The following is a 27553-nucleotide window of genomic DNA, read 5'->3' as shown; positions in this document are numbered from 1 at the left end:
AGGGGGCGGGGGAGAGGAGCGCGACACTGTCAGAAAGAGGAAATCTAACAAGTGAGAGAACTGTTGCATTTCGGTAAAGACGTTTACCAGTAGATTTCAAGATCAAAAGTCTACAAAATGTATCGTTAGAATATTTTGGACCATAGAAAGGACGTGAAAAGTTAATTAGTTAAGTCACTGTCTATTTGCCTCGGGTGTTGATGGCCGGGTGATCTGTTACGCACTGACTGAAAAAAAGAACACTCGGCGCACGACGGCTCATTGTAGTAGGCTAGCCTTTAATCAGAGTGATGAGTTTGTGGTTTACGACAACAATTTTGGTCAAATTAGAAAAAAACGGAAAGTGGACTTGCTGTTAGTTTTCGAGTTCGTAGGACTATTCTATAGCTTGGCATCTCACCAGGGCGAAAGTGAGGATGAGCTGTCCTCACAGATTTCTCGACCACGTTGAAAGTCTGACTGCACTTGGCTGAGAAAATCCCCATACCACGTCGTATCGCAGATTATCGACACTTCTATTGAGCAGCTAGGAGGAAAAGGTGAGCAACGATTTATGTATATATTTTTACAAACGTTTTACAGATTTGTTTTAAATTAGCCTCTCTATCTGTCATATATCTTTTAATTTTTAGGAACATAATAAATGTAAATGGTCACATGAAATATCGAAATGTGTTTGAATGCTTGAATAAAGTTATGTTATTGATAATTCATTGACCCTCCTATGTCCAAAGAATTTACTAATCCAGTTTATTATGCACCTTTTTGGTTTAAAATTATTATTAGGCCTGGCTATTATTATTTATTTGATTATTACTATTATTACTATTATTATTATTATTCCAAAAAACAAATAGTCTCACATTTATCCACACAGTAAATGTAACCATTTAGGAATATAGTTTTAAATCATGTTACTTTACACTTCTTGCATTTTTTTTTTTACATCAAATGTAGCTCAGTCCCAATAGGATAATTTAAACACTTTACTGCTTTGCAGTAATTGTGTTAGTGAGTTGATTTGTGATAATGGTTAGATATTATCTACCCTTCATTGTATCTGATCATAGAAAGCTATGTTATAACCATAGCCCATAGTGAAAAAATACTGTAATACTGTATAGTCAGGTCAATCTCAAAATATATTTCCTTCCCCCAATAGAATGCTCCTGGCACAAGATGTCTGATTCGGAAGCAAACAGTGGAACCTGAGATATTCTCTGCTACGACTCAGCGCGCCACAAAAAACAGAGGAACAAGTTTTCATGAGGAACAGAACATTTTCTCAACACTGTGTTTTGATAAATACTGACTTTAAAATATATATATATCTGAGAGGGGAATGTGTTAGTCTACCCATGAGGAAAACACACCCAGGATTAAGCAAATTAAAAATACATAGAGAAAGAGAAGGACAAGGAAAGAGGAAGGAAAAAAAGACCAGAGATTGAAGCATTTTTTTCATTCCCTTCCACTGATCCTTGGACCAGACAAGTGAGTGCCCTTCACTGAATGCCTTGGGTGAGATGGAGTCCAGTGGGAATACTGAAGCAGCAGACCCTACCTGACAGCTCTCCAACTGAGAAATATAAGACCATTTCACCAGGAGATTCTGCTGCCATTCTGTCTGAAAAATATTTATATTTTTAAAGAATCCTCTAGAACCATCTACAATCTACTATATTCTATCCCAGGGAAAACCCTTGTATTTATCCTTCCAAAGAACTGGATGTGTGACTTAGTCAGTTTCAACCCATGTCTGTAACACGGAGAAGGTGTCCACACTCAACTGGCTGGTTTCACCTCTAGTCCTCCAAAAGATAATAACATACTACTTATGATATCAGTGAGATCTTTACTGAAAATAGGGATGAGAAAAGTGAATAAATATTGCTTTGCGGACAAAAAGTCCAATCTTCAAAAATAGATGTGAAGAAAAAGGGGTTGAGAAATCCAAAGATAAACCTAGTCTTTTTTAAATGTTTTATTTATGGAATGGAAAAACATGTTTCTCCTCCTGACATTTGACTTCAACAACTCCTGATCTTTGTTGTTCCTTCAGTGTCCTATAGCATCTCATTCCTTTCTTTACATTGAAATCTCCTGTATTTCCAGTCTCTCCTCATAACCCTCTTACCCTTTCACTCTCCCTCATTTACCCCTTCTTTCCCTTTATTTGACCTAACTACCTCACCTCCTACTCCCGGTGTAGAACCTCTCTGCCTCCTCCCCTTTCCCCCTCAGCGCCTCTCTCTCACCATCTTTCCCCTTAGTCCCGGTTATCCCAGAGTTCATTCTGGCCGGCACCACCATTCCGGCCAAGGGGGAGGAGGACTTCCTTACGCTGGCCGCCACCCGGCTCAGCCGCAGGAAACGTGTCATCGGGGCAGGAGTGGGCGTGGCCATGGTGCTGGTGCTGCTGGTTGCCATCCCCTTATTGGTTCACACCACCAAAGGGGGCGCGTCTGGGGGTGGGAGCACCCATTATGAGATGCTCGGCAGCTGCAAGATGGTGTGCGACTCTTTCACCCCCCCACAGGGAAGCCACGAGCTGACTGCTGTCTCCCCCCAACCCCCAGACTTCACAGGGAGAAGGGGCAAATCTGGGTTTCGTGGGAGCCCTGGACCTCCTGGCCCCCCAGGCCCCAGAGGTCCCCCTGGAGAACCAGGCAAGCCAGGCCCCCCTGGGCCCGCCGGCCCTGGCCCAGGGGGCTACGTCCCCTCCTTCTATAGCCCCAAGATTGCCTTCTATGCAGGCCTCCGTAAACAGCATGAAGGGAGTGAAGTGTTGAGGTTTGACGACGTGGTGACAAATGTGGGGAACTACTATGAACCCAGCACTGGCAAGTTCACCTGCCCTCTACCTGGCATCTACTTCTTCACCTACCATGTCCTGATGAGGGGCGGAGACGGGACCAGCATGTGGGCCGACCTGAAGAAGAATGGACAGGTGAGTCAGAGAGGAGTGTATTGTTGTGTGTGCGTGTGTATTTGGGGGAATTGGCTGCTCGTGCCCGTGTCAGTTTCTCATTAAATGTCACTACAGTTTCCATTAAAAAATAAAGAATTCTAGACAGATGAGTACTCAATTGTTCTTACACTAAAACAGTTCAACAGTTCTATAATAGTATGAGAACCCCAGAGCTGCCTATGCCTTCTTGTATCACTTCTTCTTCCATTATTCTCTAATGTGTGTTTCTCCTTGTCATTGGCCTCTCTGAAAAATAGAAAGGGTTATAATGGGTATATTGTTACAGTTGTATGCATATGTGTCTTCAGTCTCAGTCGATAAAGCATGGTACTTGTAACGAATGCCAAGAGTCGTGGGTTCGATTCCCGCTGGGGCTACCCATATGTCAAATGTATTCGTGCATGACTGTCAGTCACTTTGGATAAAAGTGTCATTATTATTATATTATTAAAGGAAAGGTCTGATTATAGACAAGATTTAGAGATTTATCAGCTTGTTTTCCTAATTAAATATACAAATACCTTGAAAAAAAACTATTCTGGTAGGAAGTTTAACCAGAGGACCTGAATTTTACACAGGTACACTCAGAGAATATTACTGTTCAAACATGAAGTCACAAGTAAGAACAGTGGAACTCTTACATATCCCAATCAACTTCAAAGTCCCTGTAGCTCAGTTGGTAGAGCATGGTGTTTGCAACGCCAGGGTTGTGGGTTCGATTCCCACGGGGGGCCAGCACAAAAATAAAAAAAAATTATGTATGAAATTGTATGAAATGTATGCGAAATTGTATGAAATGTATGCATTCACTACTGTAAGTCGCTCTGGATAAGAGCGTCTGCTAAATGACTAAAATGTAAAAAATGTAAAATTTAAAGTATGCTAGGCCTAAGCGTTCTAAACCCTCAACACTAACTATTTCGCTATTGCTAGACCAAATGAGGTGGGCCGAGTATTCTATTATTGTTAAGATGTTTGAAGGATGACTTAGCAAAGCAATCAAGATTAAACGTAAAAATGGAAAAGAAGGAATGTTGAAGTAGAGATTATTATGAGAATAAAATAACTCATTCAGCATTTGAATAAGAACAAGTAAGCCCTCACTTAATAGAAGATAAACAAGTTTTACGCTTTGTCAGGTTCCACCTCCTGATTTGGGCAGCAGGAGAGAAAGAGAGAGAATGCAGTGACAGCTAAGCGATCAAGAGGATAACGATCATCCACATCTCTGTGGAGTGCCGCCAAAACGCAACAGCTGGCTACTGTCCTCTGAGGATCTCCGGCTTTAACATCAATAAATAAACAAGCAACAACAACAACAAAAACCCCAAAAAGGCTTGAAAGTTGCCCATCTGGAGATGCATGACAAGCTTGAGGGATTAAACCCTGACTCAATGAGGTTCGATTTTGACATGTGTGGTGTGGAACAGAAGAACGACACAGAGGGATTTACCAGAGAGGAATAGAATAAGACTCATTGTTACCAGCCAAGCCAAATCAGCCTGAGTGTTTGGATGAAACACTGGTGTTTGGTTTCTTTACACATAATTTACAGGCTGTATAGTCAGGCAGCGGTGTGTTACTGAGTCGACTGCAACCCTGATACAGTGGGGGAAAAAAGTATTTGATCCCCTGCTGATTTTGTAGGTTTGCCCACTTACAAAGAAATGATCAGTCTATAATTTTAATGGTAGGTTTATTTGAACAGTGAGAGACAGAATAACAACAAAAAAATCCAGAAAGACGCATGTCAAAATTTTTTGAAATTGATTTGCATTTTAATGAGGGAAATAAGTATTTGACCCCTCTGCAAAACATGACTTTGTACTTGGTGGCAAAACCCTTGTTGGCAATCACAGAGGTCAGACGTATCTTGTAGTTGGCCACCAGGTTTGCACACATCTCAGGAGGGATTTTGTCCCACTCCTCTTTGCAGATCTTCTCCAAGTCATTAAGGTTTCGAGGCTGACGTTTGGCAACTCGAACCTTCAGCTCCCTCTTCAGATTTTCTATGGGATTAAGGTCTGGAGACTGGCTAGGCCACTCCAGGACCTTAATGTGCTTCTTCTTGAGCCACTCCTTTGTTGCCTTGGCCGTGTGTTTTGGGTCATTGTCATGCTGGAATACCCATCCACGACCCACTTTCAATGCCCTGGCTGAGGGAAGGAGGTTCTCACCCAAGATTTGACGGTACATGGCCCCGTCTATCGTCCCTTTGATGCGGTGAAGTTGTCCTGTCCCCTTAGCAGAAAAACACCCCCAAAACATAATGTTTCCACCTCAATGTTTGACGGTGGAGATGGTGTTCTTGGGGTCATAGGCAGCATTCCTCCTCCTCCAAACACGGCGAGTTGAGTTGATGCCAAAGAGCTCCATTTTGGTCTGATCTGACCACAACACTTTCACCAGTTGTCCTCTGAATCATTCAGATGTTCATTGGCAACTTCAGACGGGCATGTATATGTATTTTTGAGCAGGGGGACCTTGTGGGCACTGCAGGATTTCAGTCCTTCACGGCGTAATGTGTTACCAATTGTTTTCTTGGTGACTATGGTCCCAGCTGCCTTGAGATCATTGACTAAATCCTCCCGTGTAGGTCTGGGCTGATTCCTCACCGTTCTCATGATCATTGCAACTCCACGAGGTGAGATCTTGCATGGAGCCCCAGGCCGAGGGATATTGACAGTTCTTTTGTGTTTCTTCCATTTACGAATAATCACACCAAATGTTATCACCTTCTCACCAAGCTGCTTGGCGATGGTCTTGTAGCCCATTCCAGCCTTGTGTAGGTCTACAATCTTGTCCCTGACATCCTTGGAGAGCTCTTTGGTCTTGGCCATGGTGGAGAGTTTGGAATCTGATTGATTGATTGCTTCTGTGGACAGGTGTCTTTTATACAGGTAATCAGTTGTGGTTAGTAGCACTCACTTTAAGAGTGTGCTTCTAATCTCAACTCGTTACCTGTATAAAAGACACCTGGGAGCCAGAAATCTTTCTGATTGAGAGGGGGTCAAATACTTATTTCCCTCATTAAAATGCAAAACCATTTATAACATTTCTGACATGCGTTTTTCTGGATATTTTTGTTGTTATTCTGTCTCTCACTGTTCAAATAAACCTACCATTAAAATTATAGACTGATCATTTCTTTGTCAGTGGGCAAATGTACAAATTCAGTAGGGGATGAAATACTTTTTTCCCTCACTGTAGCTACTGCTTTTTCATGAAAGATTGGTAGGCATGGACAACTATCCGTCATAAAATCTTTGTAAAACTGTCTTCAGTGGAAATGCTAGAGTTGAAGATTTCTTACCCTTAGTCTCAAGATTTCTTACACCTTGTCAACAAGTACAAACAACCAGATCTAAGTGTAAGGGATCTAACCTGTCTTCATCAGACAGTTTTCACTGGGTTGAATGTATACAAGTTCTAGAGAATTTGGCAGTACGTCCAACCTGACTCACAACCGCAGACCACATATGACCACGCCAGCCCAGGACCTCCACATCCGGCTTCTTCACCTGCGGGATTGTCTGAGGGGGTGCTGAGGAGTATTTCTGTCTGTAATAAAGCCCTTTTGTGGGGAAAAACTCATTCTTATTGGCTGGGCCTGACTCCCCAGTGGGTTGACCTGGCTCCCAAGTGGGTGGGTCTATGCCCTCCCAGGCCCACCCATGGCTGTGCCCCTGCCTAGTTATGTGAAATCCATAGATTAGGGCCTAATTTATTTAGTGTAATTGACTGATTTGACTGAACTCAGTATCTCAGTAAAATCTTTGAAATTGTTGCATGTTGCATTTATATTTGTGTTCAGTATAAATGTTACCTACCCAATTGGTGGTGGAATGGATGAGTTCAGGTCAGGCACATGCAGTATTTAAACATTTTATTAGTTACCATTAATTTCACAAGTTTTGAAAATAAAAATGTCTATAATATTTTCTCCTCGGATCCTGTACCACCTTGGCACTTCTCCCAGCTTCCCTAATACACCCGTAACACGGGGTATTTATTTGACCAGGTCTATTAAGAGGTAGATTCCGCACTGCCTCCCCAGTCATCAATTTGACAGTGGGTGTATAAAGTACACAGTAAAGAAGACAGGAAAATGCCAGGCATAATTGGCAGACCTGGTTTGTCGTGTGCCGTCACTGAAATTGTCATTCCTGTCCTGTCCCGCTGTTAAATCATTCATGGCCTTTAGATTAGAACCTCTCCCATCCACCTGTGCGTCCCTTCTCACACACACACCTCACACACACACACACACACACAAGTGCCCCCCCCCCCCCCCCCTCCCTCTGGTCTCTTCTGGCTTGTCTATTGGCTTGCCCATTAATTATTTTTTCCATCAACTGAATTATTTAACCTAATTCAGTGCCCATCCCCCCTCCAGAGGCCCACTCCACTTCGTGGTCCCACTTTGCAGTGAATAGACAAGTGCTCTCGTTGGGGAGCTAACCGATGGGGTCAATTAGAAAACACAACCCTGGGAGAACATCGTATAGCCAAAGCTAGAGACCAACGGATGAACATCAAGTTACAGCAAGGAGTACCAATGTCAATGTCAATGTTTGGTAGTTGCAATGTGTCGGCATACTGTTTGGATTGTGTCAGAAATTGAAAATTGTGATGTGTCCATTGTGATGTTACATTTAAGTTGTTGTACCTGTCCTTCTGAGTTTCCTAGTCAAACTGTAGTTTTATGTAATAATTATGTAATAATAATAATGATAACTTTATTTGTATAGCGCTTTTCAATACAAGTAAAAGTGCTTCATATCATAAAATAATAAAATAAAAGTACTAACAAAGCAACAGACCAGAGGAAAGAGAATGAAAAAAGATAGCTAATTAAAATCATACATTAAAAGCATCTCTGGCAGACCATTCCAAAGTCTAGGGGCCCTAATGGAAAATGTCCGGTCTTTCGTTTTCAAACTAGACTTTGGAATGGTCAAAAGTGCCCTGCCAGAGGACCTCAGGCTGCGTCCTGGCTCATAGGGAGATACAATATCTGAGATATACGATGTGGCTAAACCAAGCCTTAAACATTTGAAATCTATTCTAACAGTGACTGGTAGCCAGTGTAGAGAAGCTGAAATAGGTGTGATATGGTAACATTTCCTGGTGCCTGTTAAAAGCTCAGCTGCAGACTTTTAAACTTCCTGTAGACGATGGAGTGATTTTTGACTGAGACGTATACAAAGAGTTGCAGTAATTTAGGCCTGAGGAAATAAAAGCATATATAACTTTCTCCAGATCAGTGACTAAAATAAAATACTCGACTTTAGCTTTATTTCTTGGATTTCTTTACATGCAGGTCGAGGTTTAGTCAGGGTCAAAGAAGGTTTCTGGCCGTAGACTTTATTTTGGTGGACAAATTACCAAGGTTATTTACAATCTAGGTTCTAGCAAGGTGGGGGCCAAATAAAACAACCTCTGATTTCTTATCATTGAGCTGGAGAAAATTGTCAGACATCCAACATTTGATGCCAGCAAGACACTTGTGAAGGTTAGCCATGCTAGCTTGGTCACTGGGTCTGGTTGGTAAACAAAGCTGTGTGTCATCAGCAGAGCAGTGAAACTGAATGTTATGATGTCACTAAGGGGAAGCAAGTACAGGGCAGAAAAATGATGTACGTGTGATTTACATTGACTATAACTCAAAGGGCAGATCTAGGTGTCAACGCCACCCCCGGCTGTGGCATTGACACAGAGATACAGTTTATCCACGGTAAATCAAAGGGAGGTGGGATTAAGACACAACTGGGGGTAGGTAACGGGAGGCAGGCTGCAGACAAGTGGGGAGACAGAGAGATCAAGGGAGGAGAGAAAGATGGATGGATAAACAAAGGAGAGCGGACATACGGGATGAGAGACACACTGCTACAGCGAGGCCAACATGAGAGCACTGGATCAGATCAACATAAAGAAGACAGATGAGGAGGGATAGAGTGAACAGAGGAGGAGAGATGGCGTGAAAGAGAAGGCCAGTGTAAAGACAGAAAGGTGGAAGAAATTCAAATGATTAAAGACCTTGACAGTCGTAAATCTCTGAATCTCTGATATTGCTAGATGGATGGTGAATCCTTCACGTGTGCTCCTTGACATATTTTCCAGTGTGTCCAGTGTGTCCAGTGTACCTATTAGACATCTATGGAAGGAAGTTATACTGTGTCTGATCACAGCTCACAACTGACAAGCCTGCATACCCTAGTGAGCTGTCAGATCTCCTCTCGCCATGTTTCTTGAGCCACCAACAGATTTTTGTTAAAGTAAGTGACCTTTCCCATGGATCTATAATTTACAACCAATATAGATTTTGCCCTTTGCGATGATGAGCTGGGAGTGGGATTAATATTTATAGCCGGTATGGAATGCATGGATTGGTCATTTTGGGAGTGTCTAGGCCTGGCCTGTGCCATGTTGGCCTCATATTTCTTCAATATAATAGTTTATGATGAGTCCAGTACAGTGTTTAAAGAGCTGCTGCTAAACCATTTAGACCCAACATGTCTGCTCAGTAGCATTGTGCCTCCTGTGACACCGTGTCCCCATTACAGGACTGTGGCATTTGGTTTGATTTGACCTATTGGAGAAAGAGACCCGGAGACAGACTGAGCACTAATTAAGCCCAACACAACATTGGAACCGCGGCCCCGCTTCCCGCTTCGCACGGCTCAGCCCTTTGCACACCTCACAGAGGACATTGGCTACTGGAGAGCTAGAGAGAGTGTTTTTCCATTCAGTTGAACTTTAGGCTATACATATCAGTGTAGTTATACCATTTTGATCCAAAAACACAGTCATGTTCACTTCAGAAGGGATCCGGTCCAACATCAACTTAATTAGCTCATTAATTAATGATGCTAGCAGCTAATTTGTGGACAACTGTGTGAAGCGCTAGATCTCATTTAGTGGGCCTGACGTATTCGCTGTCAGGATTAGCGGCTACTAATTACCATGGGTTTCAGTGGAGGTGTTAGTTTAGTACAGCCTTCCAGATACTGTCTGCTACACAGGACTTAATGACTACATTTGTTTTGACGTTCCCTTACTTGTCATCCAGAGTTTGTAGGACATACAGGTGGCTTTGAAACTGCAACAGCAAAGCTTTGGTATAAGTGTATATTCACAACACTTCCTTGGAAATGACATCGCTGCCTTTTATAGTAGCGAACATTTTCCAAGCGATGGTTCTTGTCATTCATTTGACTTGTGAAAAAAAAGCTGTGTTTTTGCATGCATTTTCGTACTTGTCCCCCTTGGGATTTGAACCCACGACCCTGGTGTTGCAAGCACCATGCTCTACCAACTGAGTCACACAGGAGGACATTTATAAGTCAGTACACCACAAATGCAGTTTTGCTCTGTGTTTCTCACTCACTCACTCACTCACTCACTCACTCACTCACACACTCACACACACACTCGTCTGCTCGCACGCACTCACACAGACGCTCACACGCACGCACACACACTATATGTCCATACATTTCTCTAATCATCACTGGCCTTTATACAGTGCAGACTAATAGGCCTTCCTTCTCTTCCTTTTCCGGTCTTTTGTCTTGTCTTTGTTTTCCTTCTCATTTTGCCTCACACTTCAATAGTTCATCCCAAAGGTTGTGTTTTCTCATTGAGGAGTGTTGAAATGTCAGGATGGGTTTGATAAAGACCATTTTCTGTGTACGGGAGGATATAGAGCATTTAGCCCTTAGAGATCATGAACGTGTATATGGCGTTGGAAGTATAACATTTGCCAGAATAGACAGTGAAGGCTAAAAGTATGGCATTAACCCATGACTCATGGTATTATATAATGAGGGAACTAAAGGTAGCCAATGAAGAATTTCTCCCCACCATGACAGCTTGATCCCTTTATGAAAATGGCAGCGGTGTGAGATGTTTTAGGATTGGCTGAACATGTGAAGTAAATGTTTAATCAGTCATGTGATGTTTGCAAGACCCAACCACACTTTTATTACTTTATTTATTTAATCAGGTAGGCCAGTTCAGAACAAGTTCTCATTTACAACTGCGACTTGGCCAAGATAAAGCAAAGCAGTGCGACACAAACAACAACACAGAGTTACACGTGGAATAAGCAAACATGCAGTCAATAATACAATAGAAAAATCTATATACAGATTGTGCACATGAGGTAGGATAAGGGAGGTAAGGCAATAAATAGGCCATAGTGGCGAAATAATTACAATATAGCAATTAAACACTGGAGTGATAGATGTGCAAAAGATGAGTGTGCAAGTAGAGATACTGGGGGTGCAAAGGAACAAAATAAATAACAGTATGGGGGATGAGGTAGTTGGATGGGCTATTTACAGATGGGCCTAGATAGCATTGTAATCAGATGATATGGAGGAGAAAACAGTGGTTAGCAAGGTCCAAGAAAATGTGTGTGTGTGTGTGTGTGTGTGTGTGTGTGTGTGTGTGTGTGTGTGTGTGTGTGTGTGTGTGCCTGTGTGTGCGCATGCCTATGTGTGTGCATGCATGCTTGTGTCTGCCTGCCTGTGTGCATACTTGTGCATCTACCTGCCAGCATACGTGTTTGCATTGGTAAATATCGCAAGGATCCCAATATTCATCATGTCCAAATTGTCAATAGGGGGTAGCAAATGACCTGTGACTGACTGTCACTTAACTTAATGTCATTGCTCAATCTATGTCTGTTTTATAGTTGATGCTCTGCAGGTAGAGTCGTCTGTAGCTGAAACCCCTTTATATCCAATTGAACAGTTTCCACCATTGGTACGTGCCAGCCAAGAGCCAATTAGTAACTTTCTAATCAACGTCTTCACCTTAGGTCCAGAGTGTCATGGCAATATATTAGCATTTAGCATGCCAATTAGGGGTCAGACCCACATGGCTGCTAAAGGGCTTCCACAACCACCACCCTAATGGTAACAGAGCACACCTTAACGCTGACCAGAGAGAGAGAGAGAGAGAGAGAGAGAGAGAGAGAGACAGAGACAGAGACAGAGACAGAGCGAGAGACAGACAGGCAGATAGACAGACAGACAGACAGAGCGCCATAGCATTGCATAAACTGGATATTTCCATCAGTTCTCCCCCTCCTCGACCCCTGCCTCTCTGCCCACAGTGGTCCCACAGGTGAGTTTAAGAGACCCCTCTCAATCTTCTCGCTCCGCTCTGAGAGGTCTGTACATCATGGTGAATGAATCCTGTCAGTTTTATTACCAGAGGAGCAGGGCCCACTGAAAAACACCAAAATAACAGAGACTACGCAGACCCCCACCTCCCCAGTCTCATTCTTACCCCCCTGAAATAGGCTCGCTTGATCAGTTTGTTACCCAATGGGCTCCCTCCCTCCCCATACTCCAGCCCCCCTCCAGTTTGGCTCCCCTCACCCGTCTTGTGCTTGGACTGTTAAAGTGGCACGCAGCTGCTCCCTCCTGTGGTCTCATTCTAAATCTCTCTCACTTACCCTCGTTTTCACCATCCCTCTCCTCTCTTTTCTCTTTACCCCATTCCCTTTTCCCCTGTACTCTCCCGGCTCTCCTTCTCTGCCTTCTCCTATTCTCCACGGACTCTCTGTCTCCACCTCCCTCTCTCCTCTCTTTGTCTTTAGCTCCCTCCCTTTGTCCATCTCTCTCTATCTCTCTCCCTCTCCTATTTAATGGTGCCCCAATAATGAAAAGTGGAGGCAGTGTTATCCTCTCTGTCGTCCCGCGGGCCCTCGCTCTCCCCAGCAGCAGCTCAAGTCGGCACGGCATTTGGCCAACAGACAGAAATTCACTCCCTTGTCGATATCAATCTCCACTGCAGTTGACAATAATCCCGATTTGCCTTTCTCTCTTTCACACTCCCACTGCTCCCCCTCCTCCCCTCTTAGAGAAAACAAGGTTTCATTTTGATAGTTACTGGGTGAGAGCCCAAACTGAGATTCACTGCTCTGATTCTCTAATCAGACTGCTCCGCCTGTTCCCTTTGTTTAAATGCTGGTACGTTAACAGTTATGGTGGTAGTATTTACAATATGTTCTGTAATTGGTATGCTCTATTTATTCATACAAATGACTATTTTCTCGTTGCTGTTTGACCATGCACTTACTTTAGAGTTGAAGGTAACATCATAAATAAGACTCTACATACGTTGCATGATTCACTATTTCTTCTAAAATAAGTTGAAATTGAAAAACGTTTGTGTTCACACGAGTATTTGTTTGATTTAGAACTGCACAGGACCAAGAAATAAAATCTAAACTGAAATTTAGATTTTTTTACTTCAAAGAAATGGCCAGGACTAAATTATTCAAAATTCTAAATTGGTTGGAGGGAATAATTGTAATTTCATGTGTTGTGTATCTCACCTGTGGTAAGTTGCAGGTGCCTACAGGGTAAAAGTAGCCATTTTAACCCGTTTTGAAAGGAAAAAACAGAACATTCCGCTCCATTGCAGTGAAAAGTTGAAATATATTTGACTTCATCAGTACATGTATTCTCATTTTAATACATTAGTTTCACCAACATGGTTTTTAAATGTTACACCATGACGCTTCATTGTTGGGCAGAATTGCTGTTAAGCCACTAGGTTATATTAGGAATTACAATGCAACTAGACATTAATCATAAACATTACACATGAAATGTCAGCGACTGAATATATTTTCTGCTGTCTGAGTCTTGGTGAAGTAATGTCCCCTATGGCTCTGTGCCAGAAGTCATAAATAACCAGGTCTCCTTATCGCTAGCAAATATAATTAACTGACTGCCATGTTTAAAGGGTCATTGCAGGGAGGAGGGATACACGCCAGCACTGTCACAGCCCTTGTTATGACCCTTTAAAGGGATACTTTGGTATGTTGGACTTGGGAGTCAGACGAACTCATATATACCATTTTGATGTCTCTGCATGCAGTTTGAAGGAGGTTGAAGGTAGCATATTGGTAGCTTTGGGATATTCAAATAGACAGAACGCTCATGGCATTTGACCTTGAATTCAAAACTGGGCAGTGTCATATGTTAAGTAAAAGCTGGCCAATTGCTCTGAAAGCTTGACATTGGGAAATTTTGGGCTGATACTGATAACCAATATTTTCTTGACCATGATGGCCGATAAGATGCTTTACTATTTCATATTTCTTATGAAAAAGATTCTCAGATACCATTTTTCTGTTGTTATGTTTTTGTTGTTGTCATTATCGGCCGATACTGATATGGCGATATATCGTCTGATACTATTAATGATATCGCCTGATACTTGTGAACCAGGAATGACCAAGTGCTACCAAGAGAGAATGACAGATGAATAATTATAAGGATGTGGCAAGGCCCATACCAAACTAGAATACTAACCTTAACCCTAAACCACAACAACCCAGTGTAGATTAACATAAGCCGCCTAGCTATACATCTATGGAAAAAAGGTTCTCCTGGAAAGGTTCTCCTCCTTGCCCGCCCCTCAAAACACAACTCAGAGAATGTCAGGGGATTAATGCCACTCAACCATGTAGACAGATGTTGGGATTGACAGCAAGTCAGCCTCTCCGTTCTCCATTTTGTTTTACACAAAACCATATCACAGATCCTCCTCACGGGAGTCATTCATTTCTCTCAGAGAAGAGGAAGTCTATAGAAGATGGCAAAAGATCTTTAAAAGATGCAATTCCTTTATGTGTCTCCAGTCTACCTGAGATACATAAAAAAAACAATATAGACAACTAAAGGAAATACTACTAGTCCAGCAGCTTTTATAGACAACAGTGTGTGTAGCCAAGCATGGATTTTTATTTTGACCTCCCGCCACTGTTTCAGGAGACCATCTGACCGCAGTAGCCTATTCTGTGGCCCCATTTATTGTGATTGTATGGAGTTATTGAGGAGTGGGAGCCATTAAGGAGGGAGCTGCCATGGCTGTTCGACTACCAATTACCAAGGGGGGGGGGGTGTTGGAGGGGGTCCCGGGAGACCTGGCACAGCAGCGCGCCGTTAATCAATCCAATTTAGACCGGACAGGGACACGCTTAGCCGCCGCTCCCGCCAACACTGCCATGGCAGGGGTAGAAACCGCAAGCGTGACCTGCATCTCATTCTGGGGAAAGGACAAAAAAAGATGGATAGATGGGTCCAGAATGAAGAGATAGTGAGGGGGTGCGGAAGGAGGGAGGATGATGGAGGGATGTGAGTTGGATTAAAAACAACAAAGGGAAGAAGAAAAAAAGGCCCATGCAACAAGCTGTAAATGGAAAGAGATATTCTGGCCTATAAGAATATGGGAAACTATAGTGAGTAACCTAATCAGTTAAATTGATGATATGTGCAAAAAAATCGTTATTGCCAACCAGGTTGTGGAGAAATGGTTAGTTTCATTTGATATGTCTAACCGATCATAGGGGACAGGGACTTGGTGACAGGTTAAGATGATGGAACATATCCTCAGCCATGCCTAGGCCCTGGGAGAGAGACAAGGATGGAGTGAGGGTATCAGATTTGCATTAATTAATATAGATGCGCTAGTGTATTAAATTTTCCCGCGATTAAATGGATCCCATGCTTGAGCAGTTGGCTATTTATCTGGTGATGTTACTTTTCATTATAAGCAGCTTTAGTAATTAGGGCTACAAACAGACAATGAATAAATGGCACAACTTAAGATGTAGTGCAACTCATTATAGGCCATTGGTGTACACAAAATGTGTATACCATGAGCACTGTCTTTTCCTATGTTTTACCATGTATAATGAATATAAATGGAATATACTTTTATAATTGTTTGAGGCATACATATAAATGTGTGACTGGTGAGAGTTTGTAAAATACTTGGTTACTAAATAGGAAAGCAAAGATCAGTTAAAACCATGTTCTAAACACGTTAAGCTGATTTCTATATTATGACTATGAGGAACATTGAGATTGATGCTCTGTTGAAGCATGTCTTCCCGGACCCCAACTAAACCATCTAGGAGGCGATCTCTATCATTCTTCCACTGCAACAGGTGCTGGACACCCCGATAAATCGATAGTGTGAGGTTGTGTTCTCAATGAAGGCTCTGGGTTAAAGGTCAATACACAGCTCTTCTATTTAGAGCAATACATTGGACAGGAAGGCCTCTGTACCGATGACATTATACAAAGACCCCAGAGTGAAGGAGGAAATAATATTACACGGCTCAGAGAGAGAAAAGAGAATGAGATGGGGAAACGGGAGGAGAGAGAGAGGGATGGAGAGATAAAAGATGGATAGAGGGAAGATTGGAGGAGGGAAGCTGAGAAAAAGAGAGAGGTAAAAATAAGAAATAGAGACAGTGGGAAAATACCCGTATTCCTTCTTTTGGGCCATTAGTAGTGAATATTAATGATTTACACTATGTGTGTTGGGGAGATTGTCTTGGAGGGATAGTTGTAAATGAACACATAGGGATGAGCCATAATCGGCCCATATTCCCCCGTGTCCTTCTCATCCCAGTAATGAACATTTAGATGACCATGATAACCAAGGCTCAACCTCAGGCCATGATTATATTACAGACATGAGGCTAATGTACCACAGAGAGGAGAGTTAGAGTGGCTGCTCAGTGGAAGAGATGGGTCCGGGCCAGTGGGCAAGGTTGTCTGTGGTGGGGTGGTGTATGAGGAAGCAGGGACAGCAGGAAGGGTTACAAGGGGGCGTGGGAGTGCAAGAGTCTACATGTTTACATTTTAGTCATTTAGCAGACACTCTTATCCAGAGTGAATTACAGTTAGCGCATTCATCGCGCTAGGTGAGACAACCACATATCACAGTCGTAGTAAGTACATTTTTCCTCAATAAGGAAATTATCAGCAAAGTCAGTGATAGTAGGTGAAGATAAGTGCAAGGAAATGGGAGTGGGATGGGATAAGACTGAGATGTCTTATTTAAGATACTCTTTGAAGATATAGGGTTTCAGGTGGTTTTGGAAGAGGGGCAGGTACTCAGCTGTCCTAGCATCACAGGGAAGCTGGTTCCACCCATAGAATAAGGAATTAGAATACGAGAATGGACATGAACCTTCTTATAATGGGATAAAGGTCAGCCATTTTGATAGGTGAGTTGGTCAAACATGGTTTGCCAGTACTGTAATAATGAATTTGAAGTTTTTTATCTGCACTGTGTATTTGTTAGCTAACTAGCCAGACAGTTTAAGAGGATATTTCAAATGAACCGCCAATATGCCAGCATTCCAATTAAACAATGCAGTGAATCCACAGCCAGACACTGACTGAATTCAGTTGATGATAGGACTTAGACAAGTTGGAAATGCAACAAGTTTTCCAAGAACATTTTCCAAGAACAACAATTTATACATTCTGTTTATATATATTTTAGAGGCTATTTACACAGAAACTTGGTATGAAACCAATATAAACTGTATTTATAATTATGTGACAATATTTTAAGTTGACAATAATTCTATTACACAATCTCTGATATATCGCGTGCCTTACTTTTATTTTATTGCATAAGTAAAATGCCCCATTCTGGAACATTGAAGGTCCATCCCACATAACAAATACCACAGTACCTCTGCACACTGACTCTGTACCGGTACCCCCTGTATATAGCCTCGCTATTGTTATTTTACTGCTGCTCTTTCACTATTTCTTACTTTTATTTCTTACTTTTTGTTGCTATTTTCTAGTGGTGTAACGGACCTTAGTTGATCCGTGAGGATCACCCCCCATTGTTCGGCACGCATGTGAACCGTAGATCATTTGCAAAGTTTAACCATCATAGTGTGAAATACAGTTTTACTGTCACTGTTACTTTTTAAAGTAATAATTCCCTAAATATCGATGCAGAGTTGCAGTGAAAAGATAAAGACAAGACAGATGCGTGCTGTGTTTTACTCTGAAGCCTGAAGGTTGATTTGATTATTTTTTTAAAGCAGTTGTGTGTACTGTTCACGTGAACGGGGCATGTTGAATCCCAACGAATCAGTCGCGGATGCTCGCGTTGCAAAAAGCAAAGAAGAAAAAAGAGCAGTGACAGCCATGGCTAGCGTAGGAGCTGAAGGACTGGAAAAGCCTCCCGCTTCATTTAAGTCTCATGTATGGGAGCATGTTGGCTTCCCTGTCAAATATGATGATGGAAGAACGGTGGTGGACAACACCATTACGGTGTGTAGGCATTGTGCCACAAGAAAGCCGTATGATCATGGAAATACATGGAGCATAGCCACATATTCATAGCGTCATCACCCTGGTGAGTGACAGGAGCAAACTCAGCCAAGAGACAACAACTTCTCACCGTGACATTTAAGCCCTTTGCTGCAGAATCAGACCGGACTGAAGCCATCACCAAATCTATTGGGATGTTTATCACTGCAGACATGAGGTCATACTCTGTTGTGGAAAACAAAGGGTTTAAAAATATGGTGAAAGTACTTGAGCCACTCTACGAAATCCCCTCGCGCACCCACGTCAGTATGAAGATCATGCCAGATCTTTATGAACAGGAAAATATCAAAATTGTCGCCGAATTATCCAAGGCATCCTCTGTTTCCCTCACCACATATGGGTGGACCTCCAGGGCAACGGAAACCTACGTGACTGTGACTGCTCACTACACCACAGAGGAGTGGACCTCCAGGACAACGGAAAGCTACGTGACTGTGACTGCTCACTACACCACAGAGGAGTGGACCTCCAGGACAACGGAAAGCTACGTGACTGTGACTGCTCACTACACCACAGAGGAGTGGACCTCCAGGGTAACAGAAAGCTACGTGACTGTGACTGCTCACTACACCACAGAGGAGTGGACCTCCAGAACAACGGAAAGCTACGTGACTGTGACTGCTCACTACACCACAGAGGAGTGGACCTCCAGGACAACGGAAAGCTACGTGACTGTGACTGTTCACTACACCACAGAGGAGTGGACCTCCAGGACAACGGAAAGCTACGTGACTGTGACTGCTCACTACACCACAGAGGAGTGGACCTCCAGGGCAACGGAAAGCTACGTGACTGTGACTGTTCACTACACCACAGAGGAGTGGACCTCCAGGGTAACGGAAAGCTACGTGACTGTGACTGCTCACTACACCACAGAGGAGTGGGAGATGTGAAGTCCAGTGCTACAGACATGCCCCCTCTATGAGAGTCACACAGGCACAAATCTGGCGCAGGTACTGCTCGGAGCAGTAGCAGAGTGGAAGCTAGAGAGGCCCAATAGCAATATCCCAATCACCACAGATAATGCCAGGTAAATGCAGTGTTAGAAGCTAGACTGGGGCCACAGATAGCTTGCTTTGCACATGTGATCAATTTAGCATCCCAAAGGGGAATCTCAGTGAACCAGATGGGCCGTCTCCTTGGGAGGATTAGGAAGGTGGTTTCCGTTTTCCACCGAAGCACAACAGCCGCCCATGTGCTTAAGACCAAGCAATAAATGCTACAGCTACCGACCCACAAGCTCATACACCATGTCACAACAAGATGGAACTCCACTTCTGACACGTTGGAGCGCTATCTTGAGCAGCAGGCAGCTGTATACTCTGCACTGACAGACATGACCCTGAAAGAAAATAAAGACATCGTCACCTTGTCTGATGATGACGTGAAAGTGGCAGAGGAGGTCCTCCAGGTGCTCAAACCCCTCAAAATGGTTACAACCCTATTGAGCACTGAAACGTCACCGTCTGTGTCCATGATCCTACCTCTGAAAACAAGGATTCTACAATCCATGGCTCCAAGTGAGGAAGACAGCACCATCACTAGAGATGTCAAGGCTGCCATTAGAGAGGACCTGAACCCCAGATACCCCCCTAATGTACAGGACTACCTTGATAGATCTACTGCACTGGATCCAAGGTTCAAGTCCCTGTTTGTTCAAGTCCCTGTCTGTTCAAGTCCCTGTCTGTTCAAGTCCCTGTCTGTTCAAGTCCCTGTCTGTTCAAGTCCCTGTCTGTTCAAGTCCCTGTCTGTTCAAGTCCCTGTCTCACCTAGACCCTGCCCTACACCGGAGGACATACAGTGATCTCACCACTGACATTGAGGCCACTGAAGAGGTAAACAAATAAATAATGCTATTGCTATTATAATCATCATTTTTGAAAATAAATAATTTGTTTGTTTCATAGATCAAGTCATTTTTTCTGCAGGGTCAAGCCACAGAGCCGACCGGAGCAGACTCAGAGGCATCTCCTCCACTAAATAATTTGGCCATGAAGGAGCTTTTCGGGGGAGACCTTTGCGAGCAAGGACACAGGCAAGACGTTTGCCAACACCATCAAAGAGGAGGTGGCATCCTACAAGGCAGCAAGCGGCATTCCAGTGGATGGTGATCCACTGGCATGGTGGAAAAGCAATGAGTGTAAATACCCTCACATTGCCATGATGGCAAGATGCTACCTGGCTGTGCCTGGCACTTCACTTCCTAGTGGGAGGGTGTTCTCCACGGCAGGGGACATAGTGACTGTAAAGAGGTCTTCCCTCTCCCCAGACAATGTAGACATCATCTTTTTGAAAAAGAATGTGAAGTTACAAGCTCAGGTCTGCTTTGCTTTCTTTCTTTTTTTACTTTGTATTGATGATGAAGACACAAGCTATTTTTACATTCACTATTGTTCAAAGGAAGAAGGTATCATGCCTCATATTGCACTTTAATTTAACAATTGAGTATTGAATATTTTATTTGAATATTTTATTTAAACATTGAAAAGTTCCTTGCTTTAAGTGTTCTTTAAGCAATAAATGGAAAGCAAAGTTTAATTTATCTCCCTTCTTTTTTTTTTGCTGATCCGAAAAATTATCGAATCCGTGACTCAAAACCGTTTTGTGATCCGTTGCACCACTAGTATTTTCTTAAAACTGCATTGTTGGTTAAGGGCTTGTAAGTAAGCATTTCACTGTAAGGTCTACATCTGCTGTATTCGGTGTGACAAATAAAATGTGATTTGATTTGATTTGAGTTTACTATAGAATACTACAGTACTTACTATATAATTATGTAGTAAACTGTAGTATACTGTAGAATACTGTACTACACACTGTAGTAAACCTCAATCATGTGTAGTACTTTGTATATAATTTTGTAGTATACTATACGAAACACTACAGTATTGGCAACACAAAAAAACACTGTAGTAAATACTACAGAAATGTCCACAAAAACACTACAGTCCACAAAAAACCCCAAACATTTCAACTATAGTAAATACTATAGTATTTAATTTGCATATACACTGTGCGTTTCCCTCCCGCATATCCCAATTTGTGCCACCCGTAAGTGAGAAACCTAAACCCAAGTATAGACAATATATTTTGTTCCCTACAGGTTCTAGAAAATAGTAGAAGCTCTGAACTCTCTGTCCTACCTACCTACAGGTTATGGAAAATGTGATATTTTAGTATTTCTCCAGTAGGTTTCCTCAAGGAGAAAGCCCCCCACTTCATTGTCAAAGATAATAATACGCAAACACTTTAGTAAATACTACAGTAGTGTCCCCAAAAAAACACTACAATAAATACTACAGTATACTACAGTTTGCACAAACTCGACCGTAAATTCTACAGTATACCATACTACAGTCCGCAAAAACACTTCAGAAAATACTTGTCTGCAAAAACACTACAGTAATTACTATAGTATGTACTACTCTTTTTTTTACTACAGTATTTATAATATAGTAAACTGTAAATACTACAGTAAAGTATGCAAAAACACTACAGTATTCCTACCATAGTATACACAATAGTATTTTTTCATGTGGGATGACATAGCCCCTCTAGTTATTTAATAGGATCTCTATGGTTCCACCATTGGGGTGCCAGGACAGAGAAGAGCTTTGACTGGACTGAGCAGGAGCTGACCTCCTGTAGGGATGGGACAGCCAAGAGACCAGAAATAGCACAACAGGGTGCTTGGGTTGGGATGTAGGGTTTAAGCATAGCCTGAAGGTGGGGATGGGCAGTTCCCCTTGCTGCTCAGTAAGTGGCAAGCACCATGGTCTGGTAGTCGTTGCGAGCTTGGGAAGGTTGAACACCAGACGGGCTGCTACATTCTGGATAAGTTGCAGGGGTTTGATGGCACAAGTGGGGAGCCCAGACAACAGAGAGTTGCAATAGTCCAGACGGGAGATGACAAATGTCTGGATTAGGACCTGCGCCGTTTCAGGTGTGAGGAATGTACTCAAAGGATATTGTAGAGCATAAACCTGCAGGAGTGAGTCACTGCTTTGAAATTTGCAGAGAATGACATGGTGTTGTCCACGGTCATGCCAAGGTTCTTTGTACTCTGGGAGGGTGACACCGTGGAGTTGTCGACCGTGATGGAGAGGTCTTGGAGCGGGCAGGACTTCCCCGAGAGGAAGAGCAGCTCTGTCTTGTCGAGGTTGAGCTTGGAGTGGTGGGCTGACATTCAAGCTAAGATATCTGCCAGACACACAGAGATGCATGTCGCCACCTGTGTGTCAGGAGGGAGAATGAGAAAATAGTTGAGTGTCATCTACATAGCAATGATAGGAAAGACCATCAGAGGATATGCCGGACCTGAGTGACTTGGTGCATAGAGAAAAGAAGAAAGGGCCTAGAACCGAGCCCTGGGGGACACCAGCAGAGCATCCTGCCAGGTAGGATGCCATCCAGGAGTGTGGAGAGCCTGAGACGCCCAGCCCTGACAGGGTGGAGAAGAGGATCTGATTGTTCACAGTGTCAAAGGCAGTGGATAGATATAGGAGGATGAGAAGAGAGGAGAGCGAGTCAGCTTTGGCAGAGCGGAGAGCCTTCGTGACACAGAAGAGAGCAGTCTCAGTTGAGTGACCCGTCTTGAAGCCTGACTGGTTAGGGTCAAGAAGATCATTCTGAGAGAGATAACGAGAGAGTTGGTCAGAGACAACATGCTCAAGTGTTTGGAGAAAAAAAGAAATAAGGGATACCGGTCTGTAGGAGGAGAGTGACTCTGGCCATCTTGAAGTCAGAGGGGACGGAACCAGTGGTCAGGGATGAGTTGATGAGGGAAGTGAGGAATAGAAAGTCTCCATAGATAGTCTAGAGAAGGGAAGAGAGGATGGGTTTGAGTGGGCAGGTTGTTGGGTGACTGGACATCAATAGTCACAGGATTTCAACTGGAGAAAGAGTGGAGAAAGAGGTCAAGGCATAGTGTAGTTCTGTATGAGGAGGACCAGTGGACTCAGTAGGCTGAGTGGATGAGGAGCGAATGTCGGAGCGAATGTCAGAGAGGGTGTGGGGAGGGGGGGGAGGATTAAGGAAGGAGGAGCAGGTGGAAAAGAGTTTCCCAGGGTTGGAAGCAGAGCCTTGAAATTTAGAGTGATAGAAAGTGGCTTTAGCAGTGGATACAGAAGAAGAGAAGGTAGAGAGGAGGAAGTGGAAGGATGATAGGTCCGCGGTGTTTAGTTTTCCTCCATTTTTGTCCAGCAGCCGCAGCCTTGTTCTGTGGGCATGCAGTGAGTCACTCAGCCACAGAGCAGGACAGGAGGGTCGAGCCGGCCGGCAGAAAAGGGAACAGTTAGAGTCAAAGGAGGGAGAGTAGGCTCGACGAGGCAAAGTTAGGAGAAAGGAGGGAGAAGGATTTAGCAGGAAGAGATGATAGGATAGAAAAGGAGAGAATAGTGGGAGAGAGAGAGAGAATATTGTGATGGCACATGACCATCTGGGTAGGAGCTGAGCGGGTAAGGTTGGAGGAGAGAAGGAGAGAAAAAGAAACAAAGTAGTGATCAGAGATCTGAAGGGGGGGTTGCAGTGAGATCAATAGGCGAACAGCCCCTACTAAAGATGAGATAAAGCGTATTGCCTGCCTTGCGAGTGGGAGGGGACTGAGAAAGTGTGATGTCAAAAGAGGCAAGGAGGGGCAAGAAAGAGGTGGAAAGAAATTAGATGAAGTCAGGCGTCGGGAGGTTGAAGTTGCCCAGTACGATGAGTGGTGAGCCATCATTGGAAAATTGGCTTATCAAAGTGTCAAGCTCATTGAAGAACTCTCCAAGGGCACCTTGTGGGCGATAGATGACAACAATGTTAAGCTTGAGTGGACAAGTGACAGTGACAGCATGGAATTCAAGTGAGGAGATGGACAGGTGGGAGAGGGGGAAAATATAAAATCTCCATTTAGGAAAAATGAGTAGCCCTGTGCCAACACCACGATGACCAGATGCTCTAGGACTATGAGAGAACACATAGTCAGCTGAGGAGAGAGCAGCTGGAGAAGCAGTGTTCTCTGGGGTAATCCATTTAGGGACTGAAGGGCGACATAGGCTGAGATATTACATTATATAGTACTGTACATGTATAAACACATCACACCCAAATTAATTAGGTCTTGTCTCTGGATTAAATACATGCAATTAGATGATGTGCTTTCCATGTCTGTATTATTTATCCACTTGTCTACTTAGTCACTTTCTCCAACCTAACACCCCACCCACCCCCCCTTCTCTTTCTCTTTCTCTCTCTTTGTCCCTCTCTGTCTCTCCGTCTCTCTCTCGCTCTTTCTCTCTTTGTCCCTCTCTCTCTCAGGTGAGGGCCAGTGCCATAGCCCAGGATGCTGATCTGAACTATGACTACGCCTCCAACAGTGTCATCCTGCACCTGGACGTGGGGGACGAAGTGTGTGTGCAGCTCGATGGGGGCAAAGTCCACGGAGGAAACACCAACAAATACAGCACCTTCTCTGGCTTCCTCATCTACCCTGACTGATGGCATTCATGCGTTACACACACACAAACATACAACCACACAAACAATCTCCCAGGCAAACATATACAGCACCTTCTTCGGGATTCTCATCCAACCTGATTCTCTAAACCTCTCTCTCTCTCTATTGCTAAAACACACACATTATTTAAAGAAACAGATGCAGTGGGAAAAGGAAAATGTATATTTGCTCTGTGTTTTTTATGTCTTTAAAAGTTTGGATAGTGGCCGAACCATAACATTCCAAACCAAATGCAGTTACAAGGCATCTAATGTGCAAGTGTGTATATAGAAATGTTAATTTAATATACACATCCACATGTCCATTCGTTTGTCGTGCTGCAGCACCCTCACTTCCCACGGCTATGGGTCCGGTCCGCCTGCAGGTCTAAAAAAAGTATATATTTTACATTTCATTTTTTTTTTATTAGTATTACTGTGTTGTGTAATTCTCATGATATCCCTGAATCACAGATATTTAAATTAAACTAGCATGTAAGTATGTGGTGATAAACAAGAATTATGTCAAGACAAAAAAAGATATAATCTTGATATTGTGTATATTCTTAAAGTTACATACACTCCCCTCCATATGTATGTGGACAGTGAAGGATTTTTTTTTTAATCCAGCATTTTAGATTTGAGATAGAATGTTTCATGTAAGGCAACAGTGCAGAATGTCACCTTTTATTTTAGGGTTATTTTCATACATATCCGTTTTACCTTTTAGAAATCAAAGCGCTTTATGTATCAAAGCACTTTATGTATCCATTTGAATAAGTCATAAGTATTTGTACAAATTCACATATTGTGTATTAAAGTAGTCAAACGCTATAAGTATTTGGTCCCATAATCCTTGCACACAATGACTACATCAAGCTTGTGATTCTAAAAACTTGTATGCATTTGCGAGTTTTTTTGTGTGTGTTTTGGAGAAAACAAATTGCCCAATAGGGACTAGATACAAAGAGATAGCCTATGCATGAAAATACCCTCAAATAAAAGGTGACATTCTGTACTGTTGCCTCATATGAAACATGTGTTCTCAAATCCAAAATGCTGGAGAATAGAGCCAAATAAAAAAATGCAGCTTCACTGTCCAAATACATACGTATGGAGTGGAGTGTATATATTCACTTCTGATGCACACACATCTGTGTATGTGATCAGGTATGTGGAAGCATACATTACTCATGCACACACACACAGAAATGCACACACACACACACACACAGAAATGCACACAAACACAGACAGAAATGCACACACACACACACACAGTGATTAATCGACTTCCCCTATCTAGTGTTGCATTGACAGGAGCTGACCATTTCGACCACCAGTGTGGAATTGAGTAAAATCGTCTCAGAATGCAGACTGTAAATCGAACACTTCGAGCTTGGCTGCGGGGCCTCCCGCCTCCCTTCTTCGCTCCGAGATGGATTTCCAATACGGCTGAAGACACAAAACGAGAAAAGTCATGAATATATTGATCGGAGCTGATAATACACGCAACATCACGAACATCATCCAGTATGGTGTGTGTGTGTGTAAAGATAAGTATCATGTTGTTGTTAGTTTTACCCACATGGCCCCTGGCTACAGCTATGGGGGTGTTCCTAACACACAGGATATCAACGATGAGGCTTATGGCAGACAGATACAGTATTTTTCCAGACCTTATGGCGGATGATAGAGCATCATCATGTTCCACTAATGATCCTGTGTATAAACCCTCAACTGTTGGCAGGACTACTATAGGATTACTATTCCTATATTCACTTTACATTCAATTGATAACATAGCAATTTAAAATGGGTGTCAAAGGCATACACAGAGATGGAGCTTTAGATCATACTGGTTATTTGTATATAGATGAGTCTTCTTTTCTTCAAAGGTAAAGCAGACGGTTTGTTTACAGTGTGGATATGGACATTGAGGATTCATCTTGTACTCTGTACAGAACTAGTTTCAAATTTTCAAATATATGCTACCGTAGAGTGTCTTCAATGGAAATGTGCATCTTTGTGTGTTTTATTGAATGTACCATACATTACTAATTGTAAATGCAATCCAAATATGCAGGTTCAGGTTGATGCTGTCGGTCAAAGATGTTATGCAAACACTTGACACAGTGGCAACGAGAATCTATAATGTTTCACTTGTGTTATCGATCAGAATGGATTTCATGGCGGTTTTAGTGTGGCGACATAGTTATCTTGTCATACCATAACAAAATACAACTAACTATCTTTACATCAATGTAAATGCCCTGCCTAGACAATACCATGAAAAACAGATCCTCATGACACGCATCTGTAGTTAGAGCATCATACATGTACCTAATGTAAGTAGTTGTACATGTTACAGGACTTCAGAGGAGGGCTCTATTGTAACAAGTAGTTGTATTAGGAAAACCCCTGAATAAACCACTGCTGCAGCAGGGATGATACTGCTACACCATGTGTGTGCATTAATGTTACAACCCAGTAAACCGGTGTGTGTGTCGAGTCTCAGGTCCAACTACAGGACAGAGCTTTGGGCTTGATCTAGAGACAGAACACTGGTTATTATCAAACTGCATCAGTCAGATGAAAACATTATTCCTGTATTATACCTTAACGGACAGTATTGCAACAACCATCTACCATCTCATTTACACCAACGTAATGTACAGATTAGTTTGTGTGTGAGTGTACATGACCTTCCTCTGTGTCATGCTGCATTCTGCTGTGTTCCCTGGCACTAAACAATGTTAAGTAACTTACTGTTGAAAAAGAAACCTGATCTTTGTTTTTGAACAGTATGAATTGATTGTTGTCACTGTACCTTGCAAGCTGAGCTGTGTGTGTATATCTTATGTATAATACTAAAAACTCAGCCCTAAGACTATATCTAAGACCTACAATAAACCAATGTGAAGATG

At 42.8% G+C, this 27553-nt stretch overlaps 1 protein-coding gene and 1 non-coding gene across 2 annotated transcripts; both read left to right on the top strand.

Moving 5' to 3' along the window:
* c1ql4b (complement C1q like 4b) lies at positions 1–27553 on the top strand. The gene is made up of 3 exons (XM_082959255.1): positions 1–539; positions 1163–2950; positions 24451–27553. Exons 2-3 carry the CDS (start codon positions 2405–2407, stop codon positions 24628–24630), a joined length of 726 nt encoding a protein of 241 aa, XP_082815381.1. The 5' UTR covers positions 1–539; positions 1163–2404; the 3' UTR covers positions 24631–27553.
* Positions 3633–3705, top strand: trnaa-ugc (transfer RNA alanine (anticodon UGC)). The gene has a single exon. It is a non-coding gene; the product is annotated as a tRNA-Ala (tRNA).

Source organism: Salmo salar, chromosome 12 (assembly GCF_965601325.2).
Source record: "Salmo salar chromosome 12, fSalSal1, whole genome shotgun sequence".
Classification (NCBI taxonomy): Eukaryota; Metazoa; Chordata; class Actinopteri; order Salmoniformes; family Salmonidae; genus Salmo; species Salmo salar.
Note: the sequence above shows the minus strand (reverse complement) of the source record. Positions and strands in the feature narration are given on the sequence as shown.